The sequence below is a fragment of the Ostrinia nubilalis genome, chromosome 27, assembly GCF_963855985.1.
Source record: "Ostrinia nubilalis chromosome 27, ilOstNubi1.1, whole genome shotgun sequence".
NCBI classification, from domain to species: domain Eukaryota; kingdom Metazoa; phylum Arthropoda; class Insecta; order Lepidoptera; family Crambidae; genus Ostrinia; species Ostrinia nubilalis.
The window spans coordinates 3,255,891-3,277,566 of NC_087114.1; the positions used below are offsets into that span (position 1 = coordinate 3,255,891).

Sequence of the window (21,676 nt, forward strand, 5' to 3'; positions counted from 1 at the left end):
GTGGATAATGCCCCTGCAGTAGATACTAAAATAAATATCATAATTGTGCAGCTGCCGACTAATGTTAATGTATAGTGTGAAAATAATGTATTTAAGTGCGTGGAAGTGTGGTCTCTTGTAAAGGCACCGGCTAGCTACACATGAACAATTATACTATAGGATAGAACTATGTCTCTAGGTATCCTAATTCCCTAGTTCCCTAACCTACAGCATAAATGTAAGATAAATAAATATATAAATAAGTGAGGGATGTCTGCACCGTGAGACCTAAGGTAACAGACGGAATGTGGTGAGGAATAAGGTGAGGAGTGGGTTTTCTCACTGCCAGTCAAGCAGACTCACAAGACTGATCAGGATCTGATGGCTAAGGGTGTCTTGGCCACAGTGAGAGGAATATAGTTACCAGGTGGAACGATACGTGGTTGAAATGATGTAGTCCAAGTCCAAACGGTCAAAGAGAGTTTATTAACAATCTTACAATATTTATACTAACGCTATTTACACACACATACAAGTACATTACTTAAATCTATAATAGTGTACGCCCGTGTAATGTGCAACGATTGCACTATGATGTAGGCCAAATTTGTTGCTGATCAGAGATCAATGTTCGTCTGAACAATAATAACGACGTATATTACTCAGGTGTCGCCGCTGGCTAAGGAGACAATGTACGTGGAGGCGCAGCGCTCGCCGCCCGCCACGCCCGCGCCCGCGCCGCCCCCCGCCAAGCCCGCCGTGGAACCGCCCAGCCGTACAGAGACTATCGAGGAGGTGCAGCTGCCTAGGGGCGTGCAGTTGCAGGTACGTTATAGAGAGTACACGCTACACACACACTTGTTCCATAATAACAGATTATTGCAAGCTTGATCCGACGCCCCTGCCGCGTGAGACCATCGAGGAGGTGCAGCTGCCTAGGGGCGTGCAGTTGCAGGTACGTTATACACACACTTGTTCCAAAACAGAATGTATTGCAAGCTTGCCCCTATTGCGTCTGCCGCGCGAGACTATAGACAGAGTAAATACGTATTGGCGCGCTCACATACAAACCGCGCTCGGGCGTTTCTATGAAGATGACCTACTCATTTGTATTTACTCTGCTATAGAGGAGATGCAGCAGCCTAGGGGCGTCCAGTTGCAGGTATGTACTAGATGGCTATGTCACTTACAGATGGTTGCTAAATGGTTTCTCCCCCGCCGAACCGGCGCGGGAGAAACGCGACGAGACTATAGGTATTCAGTTGCAGGTATGTATTAAAGTACGGTCGCCGAGCACGTAGAATTTCGTTCAATGACCCCGAGCTACCCATCCTTATCGCTCGCGCGTAATTATATTGCTGTCGCGCTCGCACACTCACTGCGGCCGCCCGTCGCACAGTCGCAATATAATTACACGCGAGCGATAAGGATGGGTAGCTTGGGGTCATTGGACGAAATCCCACATGCTCGGCTACCGGCCTTTACTAGCTTGTATGGAGGAGATGCAGTTGCCTAGAGGCGTTCAGTTGCAGGTATGTATTAGAGAGAACATAGTTTAGTTGCAATATAGCACCTATAGCAAGCTCGCCGCCCGCCACGCCCGCGCCCGCGCCCGCGCCGCCCCCCGCCAAGCCCGCGCTCGAGCCGCCCAGCCGTACAGAGACTATCGAGGAGGTGCAGCTGCCTAGGGGAGTCCAGTTGCAGGTATGTTTGCACCGAAATCGCAGTTGTTACTACAGAATAGCGTCTATTAGAAGCTTGTCCCGCCGCCCCTGCCGCCCGAGACTAAAGAGGAGGTGCAGCTGCCTAGGGGCGTTCAATTGCAGGTACACACTACAAACTGTTGTTCCAATAGGTGATTTTTCAAGCCGGCGCGCGAGATACGCAATGAGATTCAAGGAGGTGCAGCTGCCTAGTGTTTACTATAAAATAGCATCTTATTAAAGTCCGGTCGCCGAGCACGTAGAATTTCGTCCAATGACCCCAAGCTACCCATCCTTATCGCTCGCGCGTAATAATATAGAATTTCGTCCAATGACCCCAAGCTACCCATCCTTATCGCTCGCGCATAATTATATAGCATTTCGTCCATTGACCCCAAGCTACCCATCCTTATCGCTCGCGCGTAATTATGTAGATTTCGTCCAATGACCCCAAGCTACCCATCCTTATCGCTTGCGCGTAATTATATTGCTGTAGCGCTCGCACACTCACTGCGGCCGCCCGTCGCACAGTCAATGCAACAACAACAGCAATATGCGAGAGCGATAAGGATGGGTAGTTTGGGGTCATTGGACGGAGTTGTGTTTACAAGCTTGTATGGAGGAGGTGCAGTTGCCTAGAGGCGTCCAGTTGCAAGTATGTATTAGAGAGAACACACTTTAGTTGCAATATAGCACCTATAGCAAGCTCGCCGCCCGCCACGCCCGCGCCCGCGCCCGCGCCGCCCCCCGCCAAGCCCGTCGTGGAACCGCCCAGCCGTACAGAGACTATCGAGGAGGTGCAGCTGCCTAGGGGCGTGCAGTTGCAGGTATGTACACACTACAGTACAGTCTACACCGCTACACAACACACTTGTTCCAAAATAACAGATATTGCAAGCTTTTCCCGATGCCCCTGCTACGCGAGACTATAGAGGAGGTGCAGCTGCCTAGGGGCGTCCAGTTGCAGGTACGTTATAGAGGGTACACGCTACACACACACTTTTTTTGTTGCAAAATAGCGCCTTATTGCAAGCTTTCTCCGCCCCCACCGATCAGCCGGCGCGGGAGAAACGTGACGAGACTATAGGAAGTGCAGTTGCCTAGGGGCGTCCAGTTGCAGGTATGTGTTAGATGGCTATGTCACTTACAGATGGTTGCTAAATGGTTTCTCCCCCGCCGAAACGGCGGAGAAACGTGACGAGACTATAGGAGGTGCATCTGCCCAGGGGCGTTCAGTTGCAGGTATGTTATAGAGAGTACACGCTACACAATACACTTTTTTTGCAAAACAGCGCCTTATTGCAAGCTTTCCCCGCCCCCACCGATCAGCCGGCGCGGGAGAAACGCGACGAGACTATAGGAAGTGCAGTTGCCTAGAGGCGTGCAGTTGCAGGTATTAGAGTACGGTCGCCGAGCACGTGGAATTTCGACGAATGACCCCGAGCTACCCATCCTTATCGCTCTGTCGCGCTCACACACTTACTACGGCCGCCCGTCGCACAGTCGCGACAGCAATATGCGAGAGCGATAAGGATGCAGTGCAGTTGCCTAGGGGCGTGCAGTTGCAGGTTTGTGTTAGCGAGTACACACTACACACTTTTGTCGCAATATAGCACTTATTGCAAGCGTCACCCGCTGGACTATTGTGGTGACCCAATCGTAACACGAGCATATTTTTATTTTTTAGCTTAGCACGAGGGGTAAGCCGAAATTTTAGTGATTTGTGTAATACACATTTCTTATACGATATTCTATTTTAAGAAAAGAAAGACTTCCACTGTTGGGGTGACCTTATTCTAAAAATACTCTATGTATGTTCTGAAGAGACTGTACAATTTCTACACATGTATGCACACTTTGATCTATTGCAAGTGATACCATCGACTTGTGGTAATAATAGTGTGCGAGAGCGACGCATCGCATAACATTGCACGGTTAATGTTGACCGTGGAATTTACTTACGATGCAACATGTCATATTATATTAAACTTAACCTAATAACTTTAATCGCTCCTCCTATGTTCTTCTGATCAATTTCGTTGCGGGTCCAATGACAGTTATCTTTCCTCGGGACAAACTTGACCTTCACTGGTTGGGTTGTTGGCGGTCAAGCTGTAGATCCTAGCTACACAGGAGTTGCAGCGGTGGTAACGAGAGGTGGGAATAGTCCCGTTGAATTGAACGCATAAAAATGACGATTTATGTTGAAAATCTTTCTCGGTTTTGTTTTAAAATTATTTTTTAAGTTCAGATTGGCTGGATCTCTACACTGTCACACATAAAATGTAGCTCCAGTCCATCTGTTTCAAAGATTAAAGTTTTTAACCTGTTCTATTCTTCTGTTTTTAGACGGTACAAACGGCGCATTCTCCATTGAAGAAACACATAATAACATCCGCGGCGCACAGACGGGCTAGCGACTCGGCGCAAGAATCGCAGCCGCCGCAACTACTGGCCGTCGCAGTGTCGGAGAGCCTTAAGGTAACGCACAGTAACGCTGGGTCATGCACAGTAACTGTGCAGCATATAAGGTAATGCACAATAATGACAAGAGACTCGGCGTAGAGAGTCTCAAGGTAAAGCACAGCAACTGTTCACTCTGTAAAGTAATGCACAGTATCAGCCGGTAACGCACAGTTACTGTGCAACCTTGATAACGTAATGTCCACGTCGCACATCTGATACTCAGTTAAGTAGCTGTATGGCAAACGCTGAGTAGTTGTGTTACGCCCATATTCAAACGATGCTTGATTAAGTGAAGCAGCAAATCGAACGCACAGCGATGAATAGAGCTCTGTGATTGATTCGTGTGTTATATTTACTCCCCAGTTGCTTATCTATCGGAATTATTGTGGATTATCTTCAATATACTGATATATTTTTACAGTGTTTTTATAGTATAGAGAAATTAATAGGTAATGAAATGTACATAATATGTAATTATTCCTTCTAGGTGCGGCTGCAAAACCATCTGCTGTCGAGTCAAGCGGGAGTGTTGGTGCAGAACGGACCCTTCCCACCCGTGGTCGCGGTGCCCGTGCAACAGGCGAGAGAAACCAGTGAGTGTCTTGTTTATTACTAAAGTACGGCCAACGAGAAGCGATACCAAATGTAAACAAACCCAATGTCATGGGTGAACCCGTCTGACTGACATATTTTGGCGGGAGAACGAGACATTACGACAAATACACAAGATGGGAAGAGACAGTATATTATTATATTGTCAACTCGACAGTCGTATCGACCTTTTGTATCACTGCTAGTTGGCCGTACTTTAGTTTTATCCCGCTTCTTCACCCGCGTTCGTTTGTCTTTCGTTTCAGCCAAATGACGTCCATACTGGACAAAAGATTTCCACAAAGACCGGTCCTACGCCGAGGAGTTTTTAAACATGAGAAGACGTGTATGAAATGTGTATGAATATCTAGCTAGACTATTTTTGTTTATATTTTATAGATAGATCAAGTATCTTCTGCCTGCAACTTTCTATTGCTAGTACAGCCAGCGTCAAATAGACACCCAAAGTAGTCAAAAATGTCGCAACTGTCAAAAATGTGCTCTCAAATTTTTGTCCACTTTGGGTGTCACGAATTATTTGACGCTGACTGAATATCAGCGCTCAAATTCATTATTATCCTTGTGCAATTACTGATACTGACTTCAATTCTCAATATTGTGTCATTTGTTCCAGCGGTAGCAGGAGTATCAGTAGGCGCCAGCACATCGTCCCCTCGCCGCGTATCCGCCCCACTAGTCCACTTAGCCCCCGCCTCCCTCGCCCACAAACCCCTCCAAATCCACCAGCCACCCCACTCTACCCCACTGGTGGTGGCCCAATCCCACACCATACATCACGTGGCGCCGAACAAATTGAAAGTGCTTCACGCTCATCCGCTCACTCAGACGCAAAGGACGCAGTTACTGGCCCAGAATAGGAGCATAGCGCAGTTACCAGCTGTGGTCTCGCTGTCGCCGCTTGGGGAAGCTAAAACTACTAATACAGGTGAGTTTCTAATGGATTACGACTCAAACTATAAAAGAGACCTTAGAGACAATTCTAGGCCTCTGAGACCACTAAAACCAAAGGTCCCTAGACACTGATTAGAGCTCATAGAGACCTTATCGTCGTGCTAGGCCTCTGAAACCACCAAAATCAAAGATTCCTAGACCACCGGTTAGATATTTGTTAGCGTAGAAATAGGAGCTCGGTGTCGTCACTTAGTGAAGCTAAAACTATCATACGGGTGAGTTTATTAAATGTGAAGACCACACCCCCTAGTGGTGACGCAATCCCACACCATACACCACGTGGCGCCGAACAAATTGAAAGTGCTCCACGCTCACCCGCTCACTCAGACGCAAAGGACGCAGTTACTGGCCCAGAATAGGAGCATAGCGCAGTTACCAGCTGTGGTCTCGCTGTCGCCGCTTGGGGAAGCTAAAACTACTAATACTGGTAAGTAAATATACTTTAGGACCTTAAAGAGATCTAGAAACAATTATTGGCCTGTGAGACCCCCAAAATCAATCGTCCCAAGACACGTTTCTAATAGATTAGGAATTAAGTGTCTAAAGAAGACCTTACGTCATGCTAGGCCTCTGAGGCCACCAAAACCAAAGGTCCCTAGACAGGTTTCTATTGGATTAGGAATTAAAAGTGTCTAAAAGAGACCTTAACGTCATGCTAGGCCTCTGAGACCACCAAAATCAAAGGTCCCTAGACACTAGTTAGAGCTTAGAGTAGGAGTATAGAGCAGTTGCCCGTGGTGGTCTCGCTGTCGCCACTTGGGGAAGCTAAAACTACTAATACAGGTCAGTTTCTAGAGTAAGTATACTTTATCAGGACCTTAAAGAGATCTAAAAGCAATTTTTGGCCTCTGAGACCACCAAAACCAAAGGTCCCTAGACACGTTTCTATTGGATTAGGAATTAAAAGTGTCTAAAAGTGACCTTAAAGTCATGCTAGACCTCAGACCACGAAAACCTAAGGTTCCAAGACCACTGGTTAGATATTTGTTAGCGTAGAAATAGGAGCTCGGTGTCGTCACTTAGTGAAGCTAAAATTATCATACGGGTGAGTTTATTAAATGTGAAGACTGAAACCAACCCCTAGTGGTGACGCAATCCCACACCATACACCACGTGGCGCCGAACAAATTGAAAGTGCTCCACGCTCACCCGCTCACTCAAACGCAAAGGACGCAGTTACTGGCCCAGAATAGGAGCATAGCGCAGTTACCAGCTGTGGTTTCGCTGTCGCCGCTTGGGGAAGCTAAAACTACTAATACTGGTGAGTAAATATACTTTAGGACCTAACGAGATCTAAAAGCAATTCTTGGCCTCTGAGACCACCAAAACCAAAGGTCCCTAGACACGTTTCTATTGGGTTAGGAATAAAAGTGTCAAAAAGAGACCTTAACGTCATGCTAGGCCTCTGAGACCACAAAAACTAACGGTCCCGAGTCCACTGGTTAGGTATTTGTTAGCGTAGAAATAAGAGATCGCTGTTGCCACTTGTGGAAGCCAAGACTACTAATGCTGGTGAGTTTATTAAATGTAAAGACTGAAACCACCCCCTAGTGGTGGCCCACACCATACACCACGTGGCGCCGAACAAATTGAAAGTGCTCCACGCTCACCCGCTCACTCAGACGCAAAGGACGCAGTTACTGGCCCAGAATAGGAGCATAGCGCAGTTACCAGCTGTGGTATCGCTGTCGCCGCTTGGGGAAGCTAAAACTACTAATACAGGTCAGTTTCTAATGGATTAGGGATTAAACATGTCTAAAATAGGCTTTAACGGTGTACTAGAGACCTTAACGCAATTCTAGGCCTCTGAGACCACTGGTTTATAGATAGTTGTTAGCGCAGAATAAGAGCATAGCGCAGTTACCAGCTGTGGTCTTGCTGTCGCCGCTTGGGGAAGCTAAAACTACTAATACTGGTGAGTTTCTATATGAGAAATGAAAAGTGTCTAAAAGAGACCTTATTGACATGCTAGGCCTCTGAGACCACCAAAATCAAGGGTCCTAGACCACTAATTAGGTATTTGTTAGCGTAGAAATAAGAGCATAGCGTAGTTGCCAGCGGTCGTTTCCCTGTCGCTGCTCGATAAAGTAGTAGTAGTTTTATACGGACGGGTAAGTTTCTAATGGATTAGGAAGTAAAAGTGTCTTAAAGAAACCATTTTTTACGCAGTTGATATCGAATACGTTTGATGTAAACTCATACTAAGCCCCTTGTAGCACAGACAGAAGCCAATACGTTAAAGTATCTGAAAAAAAAAAAACATTTTATAGTACATGTCCAATTGTCCACCCACAAACCTAAAAAGTGTTTATTTTAGTACACATGATTAATTTATCCAATCTCTCCCACCAGCTCTCCTAAAAGCGGCCCCCGGTTCCGTAGCTCAATTCTTCGAGATCAAGAGCGGTCAGCTCGGCAAGGGCCCGCACCTCGTCAACGTGGTGCGACAACCGCAGCCCGCCAAGTGTGCGCGCGCCGACGCGCCGCCAGCGCCTACGGCGAAACGACAGCTGGTGTCGTTAGACGGAGCCGCTTTGAAGGGACCGCAGCGAGTTAGTTTGAGCCTCGATGGACGGCCGCTGCTGCGAGCAGCGCTGCCTGCTGTCAGAGCGCAGCCTCTAAGGCACCAGGTGAGTCCACACACAAACACACTCGCATGTATTAGACGTCAGTTGGCCAAATGTGCGCGCGCCGACGCGCCGCCAGCGCCTACGGCGAAACGACAGCTGGTGTCGCTGGACGGAGCCGCTTTGAAGGGACCGCAGCGAGTTAGCCTGAGCCTCGATGGACGCCCGTTACTGAGAGCCGCGCTGCCGGCTGTGAGAGCGCAGCCTTTAAGGCACCAGGTGAGTCCACACACACTAGCATACACATACACCCCCATGACAGCATGTCACGCGCCTACGGCGAAACGACAACTGGTGTCGCTGGACGGAGCCGCTTTGAAGGGACCGCAGCAAGTTAGTTTGAGCCTCGACGGACGCCCGTTACTGAGAGCCGCGCTGCCGGCTGTCAGAGCGCAGCCTTTGAGGCACCAGGTGAGTCGACACTTCACATACTAGCACATGCCAGTGGCAAAAACACGAATAGTGTCGCTTGAAGGCGCCATTGTTAAAAGACACGTGTAAGCCTCATTACGCGCTGACCGCAAAGTGATAGCTGGTGTCGCTAGACGGAGCCGCTTTGAAGGGACCGCAGCGAGTTAGTTTGAGCCTCGATGGACGGCCGTTACTGAGAGCCGCGCTGCCTGCTGTCAGAGCGCAGCCTCTAAGGCACCAGGTGAGTCCACACTCCACATACTAGCACATGCCAGTGGAAAAAACACGAATAATGTCGCTAGACGGCGCCGCTGTTAAGAGACACCCTGTGTACGTCTCATTACGCGCCTACGGCGAAACGACAACTGGTGTCGCTGGACGGAGCCGCGCTGAAGGGCCCGCAGCGAGTTAGTTTGAGCCTCGATGGACGGCCGCTGCTGCGAGCCGCGCTGCCTGCTGTCAGAGCGCAGCCTTTAAGGCACCAAGTGAGTCTACACACTAGCATAGATACACACAGTGTTTCACGCGCCTACGGCGAAACGACAACTGGTGTCGTTGGACGGAGCCGCTTTGAAGGGACCGCAGCGAGTTAGTTTGAGCCTCGATGGACGGCCGCTGCTGCGAGCCGCGCTGCCTGCTGTCAGAGCGCAGCCTTTAAGGCACCAGGTGAGTTATACATACTCTCTTTCTCTCTCTCACGCATATTAGGTGTATCACGCGCTCGCAACTAAGCGACAGCTGGTGTCTCTAGACGGAGCCGCGTTGAAATGACCGCAGCGAGTTAGTTTGAGCCTCGATGGACGGCCGTTACTGAGAGCCGCGTTGCCTGCTGTCAGAGCGCAGCCTTTAAGGCACCAGGTGAGTCCACACTCCACATACATTAGCACATGCCCGTGGCAAAAACACAACTAGTGTCGCTTGAAGGCGCCATTGTTGAAAGACACTCTGTGTAAGCCTCATTACGCGCCTACCGCCAAGCGGCAGCTGGACGGAGCCGCTTTGAAAGGACCACAGCGAGTCAGCTTGTGTCTTGACGGTCACAGTTACATTACAGTTGACACAACAACATTGTTCAGCGTCAAGTTTGAGCTCCGATTAGTTAAACTGTTTTGAATTACAACGAACGTTTTAGGACAATAAAAAAATGCTTTTTAAAAATTGAGGGCCTTAATTATTTTGCTTTAAAATGACATTTCCATAATAAATAACAACTTATAAGTGTTCAACGTGCATTTAACTTTTTGTAATAAGCCCCAGTGTGTATAATATTTGCTTTTATTCTACATCAACATCAATTTCACTGCAAGTTCCAAAATAAAAAGTACATGCACAACACTTACACACACACACACACACACACGCACACGCACACCACTCACATACATGCTTATAATATTATTGTTATTTTTGACTTCAATTTTTTTTTTAATATTACCATTTGTGATAAATAACTTTATTTTGTACCGTTCACCGATTTAAGTGTGGGCACTGGCTCCTGTAACACAGGTACATACACCTAGCACAGGAGTCAGGGGTTTCGCAATTTTTATACTGTACTTGTTTTTATGTCAATAAAGTTATTATTTACTAGCTGACCCGGCGAACTTTGTTCCGCCTTAATGGCAATAAATAAGCAGACTTTTTTTTTAATTTCGAACGGGATAAAAAGTATCCTATGTCCTTCTCCTGGTTCTAAACTACCTCCCTGACAATTTTCACCTAAATCGGTTCAGCCGTTCTTGAGTTATAAGTGGTGTAACTAACACGACTTTCTTTTATATATATAGATTTCATCAAAATCGATTGAGTTGTTTAGGCGTGAAAGCGAGACAGACAGAGTTACTTTCGCATTTATATTTATTTATTTATTTATTTATTCATTCATTTGCAATAACATATCAGCACATACAACAGGGTTAGGTCACTCATGTAATCGTCAACACTGTAGTAACTTTTATTAAATAATAGGGATCTCAATTTGAATTTAAATTTGTATAATATTAGTATAGATCAACATTAATTTCCAATCTCCCAGATCCAACTCAAGAACCGCACGACCACGCTGCAAGTGGCAACGCCGATCGCCCGGAGTTCCGCGGAGCCGTCGTCGTCGATCGCCGCCATTCCGACGCCGTCCAAAACGGCTTCTATACCCAGCGCGGTGGTGGCTAGCTTGCTGCAGCAGACCAAGGGCGTGCAGTTGGGAAAGGTAAGGTGTTTAGATTTGTAAAAAATATAGTTTCTAAGTTATTTTAAGTAAGTTGGCTTTACAAGACCACTTTTACACGATCTAATATACAGAGTGACTGTAACGACTGAACATCCTTGTTAGGGACTATAGTACAGGTCATTTTCAGGCACACATAACTAAATAGTTATGTGTATGTCTAGGAAAAAGTCATATCATAGATATTTTTACGTTAACCCAACTACTGCTTCGGGACAATAATGAGGTTCTTAACATTTGGATGCAAATGTTAACGTTTAACTTGTTTAATGTCTACAAACAAGACTTAAGGTATGCTAAAACAAGTGTTAAGATGACATGAAAGAGAAGTGTTTCATTTCTCATTTTCTCAACAACATGACCACAAATTATACAGGGTGTCCCAGAATGGGTGAATCAAACTGCTAGGGGAGATAGCTCTACTAATGTACTATCCTTAAAAAATATGAAAAAAAAATAATTTGAGTTCGGAATTTTTTTTTTAAATAAAGTGCTCTAAACTCGAAATCTAGTCTTATTTTCAAAAGTTTGTTTACAGATAAACGAAGCGATCATGTACAATTAACATTAGTAAGAAAAAAGTACAAATAAACTCGAAATGCAGCAATTATAGCCAGATACTTAGGCAAAGCTGATTTATTTTCACTTTTTCAAAAAAAAATTTTTTGTGCCCTTATGCGCTTTTTTTTTTTTTTTTTCATATTTTTTAGGGATAGTACATTATTAGAGCTACCTCCCCTAGCAGTTTGATTCACCAATTCTGGGACACCCTGTATGTAGGAGATCGTATCTAGTCATGTGGAAGAATCTACTTCGTAGAGTGAACTCGGTCAGTGCCTGAGGTATGAGAGCGGCACGGGAGGGGTGACATTGACATATTATGAAGTCTCGCTGACGTATGACGTTACAAAAACACCCTCCCGTGCCGCTTCCATACCTCAGCAGGCACTGATTGAGTGAATTAGGCTCCAAGGTGACGAGCTATCAATCCGTTGTCATGATGATAATGACCACTCCAAATCTCAAACTAATATCACTTGTTTAATGTTGAAATGCGTTATGATGATGCTTGAATACTCATATTTGTTTACCTTCCCAGGGCGGCCAAAAGATAGCCATCTCGGGCCCCGGCGGGCAGGCGCTGGCCGCCAACGTGCAGGCCATCGCCTTCACCGCGGCGCAGCTGCGCGCGCGCCAGGCCCGCCTGCAGCCGCCCGCCAAGCCCAAACCGTGAGTATAATAATAATAAAGTCTTTATAATGTATATGAACAGGTCAGCGCGCCGGCTTGGGTTTGATTATATCGTATACTAGACAGCCGAGCCACTTTGAGCCGCTGCTGTTACAATACAAAGCGACAATTAGTTGCTTTAGACGGCGCTGAAGCAACAACTAGAGTTGCTAGATGGCGCCGAAGGGACAACCAGTGTCTCTAGATGGCACCAAAGTGACTAGTGTCTAGATGGTGCCAAAGCGACAACTAGTGTCTCTAGACGGCACCAAAGTGACTAGTGTCTAGACGGTGCCAAAGCGACAGCCAGTGTTGCTAGACGGCGCCGAAGCCACAAGCAGTGTCTCTAGACAGCGCCAAAGTGACTAGTGTCTAGACGGCGCCAAAGGGATAACTAATGTCTGTAGACGGTGCCAAAGGGACAACCAGTGTTGCTAGACGGCGCCGAAAGGGCAACTAGTGTCTCTAGACGGCACCAAAGTGACTAGTGTCTTGATGGTGCCAAAACGACAACTAGAGTTGCTAGACGGCGCCAAAACGACAATTAGTGTCTAGGCGACGCCAAAGCGACATGTTGTGTCTCTAGACGGCGCCGAAAGGGCAACTAGTGTTAAAGACGGCGCCAAAGCGACAACTAGTGTCTCTAGACGGCGCCAAAGGGATAACTAGTTTCTTTAGACGGTGCCAAAGGGACAACCAGTGTCTATAGACAGTGCCAAAGGGACAAATAGTGACTCGAAACGGTGCTAAAGCGACTAGTGTCTCTAGGTGACGCTGAAGCGACAACTAGTGTCTCTAGATGTTGCCAGAGCAACGACTTGTTTCTTTAGATGGCTAGATCGTATATTTAAGACGGCCACACGTCACTCGCAACGCGTATAACATTTAGAAAATCGCATTGACACCAATGTTGGCACAAACTAGTTCCTTGACATATTTGAAGAGAGGCATTGGAACCAACGTTGGTGTCAAATACTGGCAAAAGATAGCCATCTCGGGCCCCGGCGGGCAAGCGCTGGCCGCCAACGTGCAGGCCATCGCCTTCACCGCGGCGCAGCTGCGCGCGCGCCAGGCCCGCCTGCAGCCGCCCGCCAAGCCCAAACCGTGAGTATTATACCATATTAGGTCATATAGTCTCCACTACAGGAAGTTTCGTCAGGTCAGCGAGTAAATTTGATCCTTTACGGCTGCCCGCTGCCGTGAACCGCTTTCCCGCTACGTCACCAGGTGCGTGCATTCATATAAACACACCGCGTGTGGCACACGTGTCTTTAGACGGCGCTAAAACGACAACTAAAGTCGAGACGGCGTCGAAGCGACAACCAGCGTTTTTAGACGGCGCCAAAGGGATAACTAGTGTTGCTAGACGGCGCCAAAACGACAACCAGTGTCTAGATGATGCCAAAGCGATAACTAGTGTCTCTAGACGGCGCCAAAGTGACTAGTGTCTAGACGGAGCCAAAGCAACAACTAGTGTTCTTAGACGGCGCCAAAGCGACAACTAGTCTAGATGGCGCCGAAGCGACAACTAGTCTAGATGGCGCCGAAGCGACAAGTAGTGTTTTTAGACGGAGCCGCTCTTAACGGGCATCAGGGTATCTAGTCTCCGCTACAGGAGCACGACCCTCTTTAATTCACCAGATGCAAATGCAGAATTTTATTTATTTATTACGTATACAAAACAGGACAATGTCCTAAACAATACAATGACAATATGAATAAAAAATCAAAACCAGACATTATCCCAAAGCATGTACACAACATGGAATATTGCCAAGCAGTTGTTGTAAAAATCATGCAAATGAATCTAAGCCTAAAACTATTACAATTTGGCCTACACTTCCCACGCTGGCCAAAGAAGATAGTCTAATGCCCGTTTTCACCATCAATCCCTAATTTTTAAGTGTCCCCTATGTAAACAAAATTTCTGTTATTTGTTACCATAGGGGTCACTTAAAAATTAGGGATTGATGGTGAAAACGGGCATAAATCTAAGTGACTTAACTAAAAATGTTTCCTTCCAGCGAGCTAGCAGAAGCCTCTGCAGTCCCGGCAGCGCCGGCCCTATCGGCGCCGCCAGCGACCGGCGGCGACGAACCGGCGCCCAACGGCTCCGTCCGGCGCCGCGCCGCCGACACGTTGCCTATGGAGGTCACGTGACACCGCCGCCCGCCCGCGCCCGTGCCGGCCTGCTAGTGATGTGCGAGAGTCGATTGCCGATATCGATGAGATTCGTGTTGTGTAAAAAATTAAAAATCTTCAAAAAATGCGTCGATCCTTCGTTATGTATATCTTTACTGGCTTTCGTGTGTCGATAGCGCCGTTGTCGATGGTTGATGTTGATGCATAGACGAAATCGCGGAAATCATTATTGGCTAATAATTCTACTACCGATAAATGGCTGGTATCGGTAACACAAAATCTTATATACTTTTAAATTGCCGAGAAAAATATGCATTATCAAAATACTTATCCTATAATGTTGTATAACTATAAATAGTAATGCTCACAGGCGCTATAGATAGTATTGGCACGTGGCAATACTATCGATAGTAGCTTCTTATTCATATTGTCTCAACCATCGACAGTTTATCGACACGCAAACTATATCAGCGGCGACGGCAGCACTCGTTTGGAGTTCTCAGTGCGATGGCCCGGCGGTGGCCTAATGGCCCGATAATGTGCTCTTGGACTATAGAAACGGCATCAATAGGCCTAATACAGGCCCCTGTAGGCCTGACGTACGGTGGGCCTGTCAGGCCCCATAGGCCAGGCCTGTGGATTAGCAAAAATGTTCAGGTAGGCCTGATGTACTTAGGCCTAAAACGCTTTGGTGTTCTGATAAGCCTGATAAAACGATTGAGGCAGTGATAGTCATTTAACAACTTAATATCCAATTCAATAGCCAATTAATAACGTATTCGTAGCCTAAATGTGTTTTATGAGGCCTAACAGAACAATCAAGGCCGCACTAGATTTCACAGGCCTGAAGAAAACAAGTGTAAGATATTACCCAAAATCGAGATAAAAGCATCTAGGCCTACACTATTGTAGGCCTGACAGTGAAGTGGCGTGGCCTGACGGGCCGCATAGACAATTATAGACACGATCAGTGACAGTGAAGTGTGAACGGCGCGGTGTTATAGTCGAATGAAGCTGTGTGTGATTTTGAATTGCGTATAACAAATAATATGTATGATTTTTGGTTCATATCTAGCAGTTAATCTATGGTTTGTTTAAATTCTTTTGTTTTGTTTCACCTTTTTAGCTAATTTTGTTATTTTTAGTTTTTTATTCTGTTAAAATTTTGCACAATTGACATTGATTTACCTTTTACAACCTATTTTCAACCTTTTTAGGGTTCCGTAGTCCTCACAAGGAACCCTTATTAGAACTTTTGTAGTCGCAGGCTTCTTAAAAAATCTCATTTATACTTATGAACTCTTGCAAACTTATAGTTAACAAAACAAATGTTTAAAAGTGTATTAATATCAAAACAAAGTACCACATGAATGTTGTTTAGGTGGTCGCTCGCTCCTACTTTTTTACCGACTTCAAAAAGGAGGAAATTCTCAGTTCGTTTTGTATCTTAGAAACTAACAGAAAAATAGTTGATAGAGTAATCAAATATTCATGCCAAGGATAAGGAATTCTGATCTATAGTTTACACCAATGCAAAACTAACATAAATTCATCATTTCAAAAATTGTAATTTTATAGCATTTTGCTTGATACTTCCATACAAAGTTTTAACGTTTTATTACTTGATTCAACTTATTTATTATTTTGTTTAGGTCTATTCAGGATTAGTAGAATGTCATCAAAACATTGTATTTTCTAAATAATTATGTTGTCTAACCAAAAAACTACCTTACTAACATTCGTTTTGAGTTTTGTTTCGATTGATATTTATTTCATGTAAAATTTTTAACTGCGGAGTATAAGTAATTCAAAATCAGACGTTCAGCATCTGTTTAGGTTTATTTTACATCAATGTATGTATTAAAATAGAAAGGAATTATTTTCTTTAATGCAAATTGTGATATTAAAGAACTTGAAAACCATACGATTTTACTTTTAATTTTTTATCATATCATATTTATTTCCTTTCTCCGTCCGCCATTTTGTATTACAACAGGTAACAAAATGGCGGACTTCCGGTAACACCGCGCCAAAAAATATAAAATGGACGATTTAATCACGCTCGGATTTATTTTAGTATATCCGCCATCTTATTCGCGGCTTATATTAATGTTTTAATTTAAAGAAAATGAAGTTACAAGGAATTACTGTAAGCTATGTTTTATTGTAGTATTTAGCTTTTAAAACGAATTCTATTGGGGCCGGAATAACAGCTCTCTTTCGCCTTACAAATATGTTTTTTTCAATATTTTTTTTTTTACTTCTGTATCGAAAATTGTACATCTGTTACAATAATTTTAAATTAACAAAAAAATAAGTGAAAAGTGTAAAAAACACGAGCCAAGTTTTAAACAACTTTTTTAATATCCGTTCATCATATTGCAAAATTCATATAAATTATGTTTACAAGTAACATATTCCGACGCCCTGAAAATACTAAATTATAGTGCGTTCCAAACAATTTTTATAAAATGTAGTAGGCGATAGACATTCAAGTATAGTTCTTACACAATCACTATTATGATACTACGACATACACACCAACTCACAAAATAGACTGTTTTTTTTTTTAATCCTTCCTGGCCTGGAAATTTGTACCATTGGCCGAATACTTGTAAGTTGTCAATATATTCTTTCATGTCGTTAAAATAAAATGTTTGCTTCCAGTTTGCTTCTTCTTACACAGTTTTAAACTTTAAACTTGTCCTAACACCATTCATTACCCAGTAATTCGAAATCACATCTTTTAAAAAGACGCTTCATTCTGGTCTTAAAAACTTAATTGAATTTAAATTACCTGTAAATTAAGATTTTTGGTTGCATTGTGTAATTGTAAAAAGTATTTTGTGAGTTGACAAAATAGTGACGTCACTTGCTTGTATTGCCATACAAAATCTATGGAAGTCTTATTTTGACAGTTTTAAAAAGTACGTCAATTGATTGGTGGTGTCAACAAGTCTATTTTCACTTTCATTATAACAAAACTCGCTGTGCCCGCGACTTCGTACGCGTGAAAATTATATTTCCCATTTTTGCAACATTTTTCTTTACTGCTCCGCCCCTATTGGCTGTAGGGTGATGTTATATAGCTTTAAGCCTTCCTTAATAAATGGGCTATATTTAAATTTAATTAACACAAATATTTTTTCAAATCGGACCAGTAGTTCCTGAGATTAGCGCGTTCAAGCGAAAAAACTCTTCAGCTCTATAATATTAGTATTGATAAAAATTGGAAGACCAAAACCATGTTTTCAAATCAAAAAGTATCAATTTATAAAATTTACTCCTTTTAGAACGTGTTTTTTTACTACAACCACAAATAAAAAAACCATAAACCATGGCACTAATATTCAATATCACATTTTATCGATATGGTTTGGAGCCATCTATAGTATAATAAGAGCGCTTTTACATTAGGGCGTTAGAGCGCGACAGCAGCGGCGTTTTTATAATGTAAAGGCATGCATCCGCTGTCACATAATATGAAATTTTCGGCAGCGCGTCAGTCGCGCGTTTGTCGCGCGTCTGTCGCACGTTTGTCGCGCTGCTAAGTCGCCTTGTGAAAGCGCTCTAACCACGCTTCATTGAAAGTTAATTTTAGTGGCTGTGACATAGGTAAATGATTTAACCTTAAGAATGCCAGACTTTAGTATTACAACTCGAGTAACATGTATACACAAATAGGCCATTAAGCGGCACGGGAGGGTGTTTTTGAGACGTCAAAAGTCAACAAGACTAGATTTGTACAGAGTAAATACAAATGAGTAGGTCATTTTCATAGAAACGCACCGAGCGCGGTTTGTATGTGAGCGCGCCAATATACGTATGCTCCCCGCTAATCCCCGCAAAATGGCAATGCCAGATTTTGTATGGGAGGTGGCGTCTTTTTTTTTCGCGCGGCCATCGACCAAACCTTGTTTTTTGATTACAAAATAGTGTAATAAACCAAACTTACTATGACATGTATACCTCTAAACTCAGTCTGAACTGAGTTACGAGCATTAGAAGTTTGATGATTTTCATACTAGATTTGCTTTTTGCGCGCAAGTTTTGTAAGAAATTGCAACAAAATAGTGACATTGTATATGTGAACAAACAATACCATCCATTAAAGGCTCCAGACAGCAGAATCAGCGCAATAAAAAATAGCGCAATATTTTGTTGCAATTTCTTACAAAACTTGCGCGCAAAATGCAAATCTAGTATGAAAATCATCAAACTTCTAATGCTCGTAACTCAGTTCAGACTGAGTTAAGAGGTATACATGCCATAGTAAGTTTGGTTTATTACACTATTTTGTAATCAAAAAACAAAGCTTGGTCGAAGGCCGCGCGAAAAAAAAAAGACGCCACCTTCCATACAAAATCTGGCATTGCCATTTTGTCAGTGTGTGCGTGCGCGCCGCATACGTATTGGCGCGCTCACATACAAACCGCGCCCGTGCGTTTCTATGAAGATGACCTACTCATTTGTATTTACTCTGATTTGTATGCTCTGTCACTTCATAATATGTCAATGTCAGCCCTCCCTTGCCGCACTCATACCTCAGGCACTGAGTTAGCTAGACCTATACTTCAAAATGTCTCTGATGCGTTTTGGACTTAAGTACTTTGGAATAAGGTTCAAGGTTGATTGAGGGAATTTTACTAAAGCCTGGTCCGTGATCACGTAGAATTTTGTCCAATGACCCCAAGCTACCCATCCTTATCGCTCGCGTGTAATTATGTTGCTGTCGCGCTCGCACACTCACTGCGGGCGCCCGTCGCACAGTCGCGACAGCAATATTTATATAATTACGCGCGAGCGATAAGGATGGGTAGCTTGGGGTCATTGGACAAAATTCTACGTGATCACGGACCAGGCTATAGTGTGAACACAGTTTATTATCCAAGCTATCACAATGATTTTCTCCAATGGATTTTGAACTTAGTACTTTGGGTTTAGAGTTTAAAATGGATTGGCTAAATTGATAGCGACCGTTACAAAGCCTAAGAAATGTACAACCCGATCGAGCAACTGCGCACCTCGCTGGAATGCGACTCACCGGCTAAGAACTCACGGCGCGATTTTCATCCCGTCAACGACAACAAATCGCTGAGTTGCGATCCTATCGAGTAATCGTTCTATCGAAATGACCCTTGTGAATACGTATTTAGAACTGTTTTTCAATGGGACGACTTCTGATTCTGAACGTCAGCGCGATCTTGACTGTCAAAATACGTGAATAAGGCCACTTAGCGGCGATGTGACGCAGTGTTGCCAGAAGGTTACTTTTGTAACCTTTTAGGTTACTTTTGAACTGCATTGGTTACTTTTAGGTTACCCTAATGAAAAGGTTACTTTTAGGTGATTTTTCAGAAATTGTAGAATCAACTTTTACAGGTTATTCAGTAAAAAATATTAAAAGTGACAATTTAAAAATTATGTCATAAACTGCATTTAAACATGAATTTGATTTATTATTTGTTACAGAAAATGAGTTTTAGCGAATGTTTTTCGATAATAAAACGCAAATCCATGAAACGGTTTTATACGACCGGTCACTTTTCGGTCTTCATGGAATGGTCAAAATTTCGAATTTAGGTAAACGATTGATGATCAATTGTATTCATTTTCCATCCATGAACAACCTTACACAATCGCTCCGCACCCCCCCCCCCCCCCCCCCCCCACGTAAGAAGGTTACTTTTTATTCAAAAAGGTTACATTTTTTTATATTTCTGGTAATTTCTGACAAGACCCGACTGGCAACATTGATGTGACGTCATGGCCGCCAGGTGCGCAGCTAGCACGAGCGGGTTGTACAGTCAGCGTCAAGTAGTTCGGGACACCCAAAGTGGTCAAAAAGTTCACAGTTTTGTTACTAGTAGGCTTTTAAAAAGCACTTCTAACAGCGTTAACAACACATTGTACAGCGTCTCTAGCGGATACTTTCAAGAACTAAATTCACCGATGATGTTCGATGTAAAGCACTAAACACACTTGTGTCTTATACAAATGTGAATACACCTTAAGTCTGGCATTCTCACCCGGGTTCACCTTAGAAACATTCTTTAGTTTATATCTCATTGTAAGAAGCGTCGCCGAGTGTATTTAAATGTAATTACGAAATGTAAAGTTTAACCGTATCATGTGTATTATATTAGTTTATGTGTATATTGATTTATTTACTTAATTATTCTGCTTGCGATGGAAAAATCGACCTTATTGACTACTTGTCTAAGCGTGGTTTTCCTAAAATCGCATGCACATCATAGTAATTTGTGTATATTTTACGAAATCATGCTTTATGTAGATTTTCTCCATCACAAGTCAGATCTATCTGGCCGGACCAGTTGAATGTATAGTTTTAATTTAGGTATTTATATTTTTGCCCCTGGCACTATTGGCGTCTCGCTCGCACATTAAAGTGTGAAAGAGACGCCAACAGATCCAGGGGACGAAGATATTTAAAGAACTTAATTAAACAAACCCTACTAATTTCAATCGTTGCGACATAGTATAAAAACACGCTTTGAAATTACATGAAATTAAGCCGTATTTCTATGTACTGTGAGGTCAATTTTGAACGATAAGTTTAGTGTTTTTCATTTGTAGACGCTTTTAGGCTTGCCTTTAGCTGTTTACGTTAAAATAATGTACGAAATATTCGAAAATTTTTAGATTTCATTTTAAATAAATTTTTTTAGTTGCTTCTGAAAAACTTTGTATTTCAATTGGGTTTTATTTTTCGTGTTCTATGGATAATACTTACTGGAATAGACACTTGAATTGTATAAAATTTAAGTATTTTATCTAAATAATCATTGTATGTAAACAACTCAGTGTAAAACAATCACTTACGAAAATGTCCCGAAAAGGACTAAAATAAACGAAGAACTGACTAAAAATAAAATAAATTATAGATCGTTTCATCCACGAAGACGCGCCCCACCAATTTCTGGTCTCGGTCGCGCGGGGTGCGGGGAGTTTGATCCGAGCAATCCGTAAGGCATTATTGTAGTGTGCGTGTGCTAATGGATAATTTAGCGTGTACCGATAACACTCGAACATTAGCGGAAGAATGGTGGGCCGCATCTTCGTGGATGACACGATCTATAATTCTATACGCTCGGACTAAAATTTTACCTGTTATTGCAAGTTTTATGATAGGAGCTTGTCATAGAAAAAGTAGGCTATGTGTCCACTTGTCTTTTAAAATAGTTCCCGACGTTGTAATATAACATCGAAGTAGAACGAACAGATGGAGTATTAATTATAAGATTCGTATGTGAAATCAAATTTGAATTATTCAAAATACCTACATCAATTTTGTCGTAAATGCATTT

At 43.5% G+C, this 21,676-nt stretch overlaps 1 protein-coding gene across 1 annotated transcript in view; it reads left to right on the forward strand.

The window, feature by feature from the left end:
• LOC135084793 (uncharacterized) overlaps positions 1-12,210 on the forward strand; it is a 154,637-nt gene extending 142,427 nt beyond the window's left edge. The window contains exons 14-26 of the mRNA XM_063979531.1: positions 646-804; positions 1,107-1,233; positions 1,559-1,683; positions 2,351-2,509; positions 4,032-4,163; positions 4,636-4,741; positions 5,374-5,685; positions 5,962-6,138; positions 8,064-8,749; positions 9,052-9,234; positions 9,326-9,415; positions 10,785-10,958; positions 12,076-12,210. Of these exons, the coding sequence (XP_063835601.1) occupies positions 646-804; positions 1,107-1,233; positions 1,559-1,683; positions 2,351-2,509; positions 4,032-4,163; positions 4,636-4,741; positions 5,374-5,685; positions 5,962-6,138; positions 8,064-8,749; positions 9,052-9,234; positions 9,326-9,415; positions 10,785-10,958; positions 12,076-12,210 (2,565 nt within the window). The remainder of the gene's footprint in view (positions 1-645; positions 805-1,106; positions 1,234-1,558; positions 1,684-2,350; positions 2,510-4,031; positions 4,164-4,635; positions 4,742-5,373; positions 5,686-5,961; positions 6,139-8,063; positions 8,750-9,051; positions 9,235-9,325; positions 9,416-10,784; positions 10,959-12,075) is intronic.
• The last annotated feature ends 9,466 nt before the right edge of the window (positions 12,211-21,676 follow it).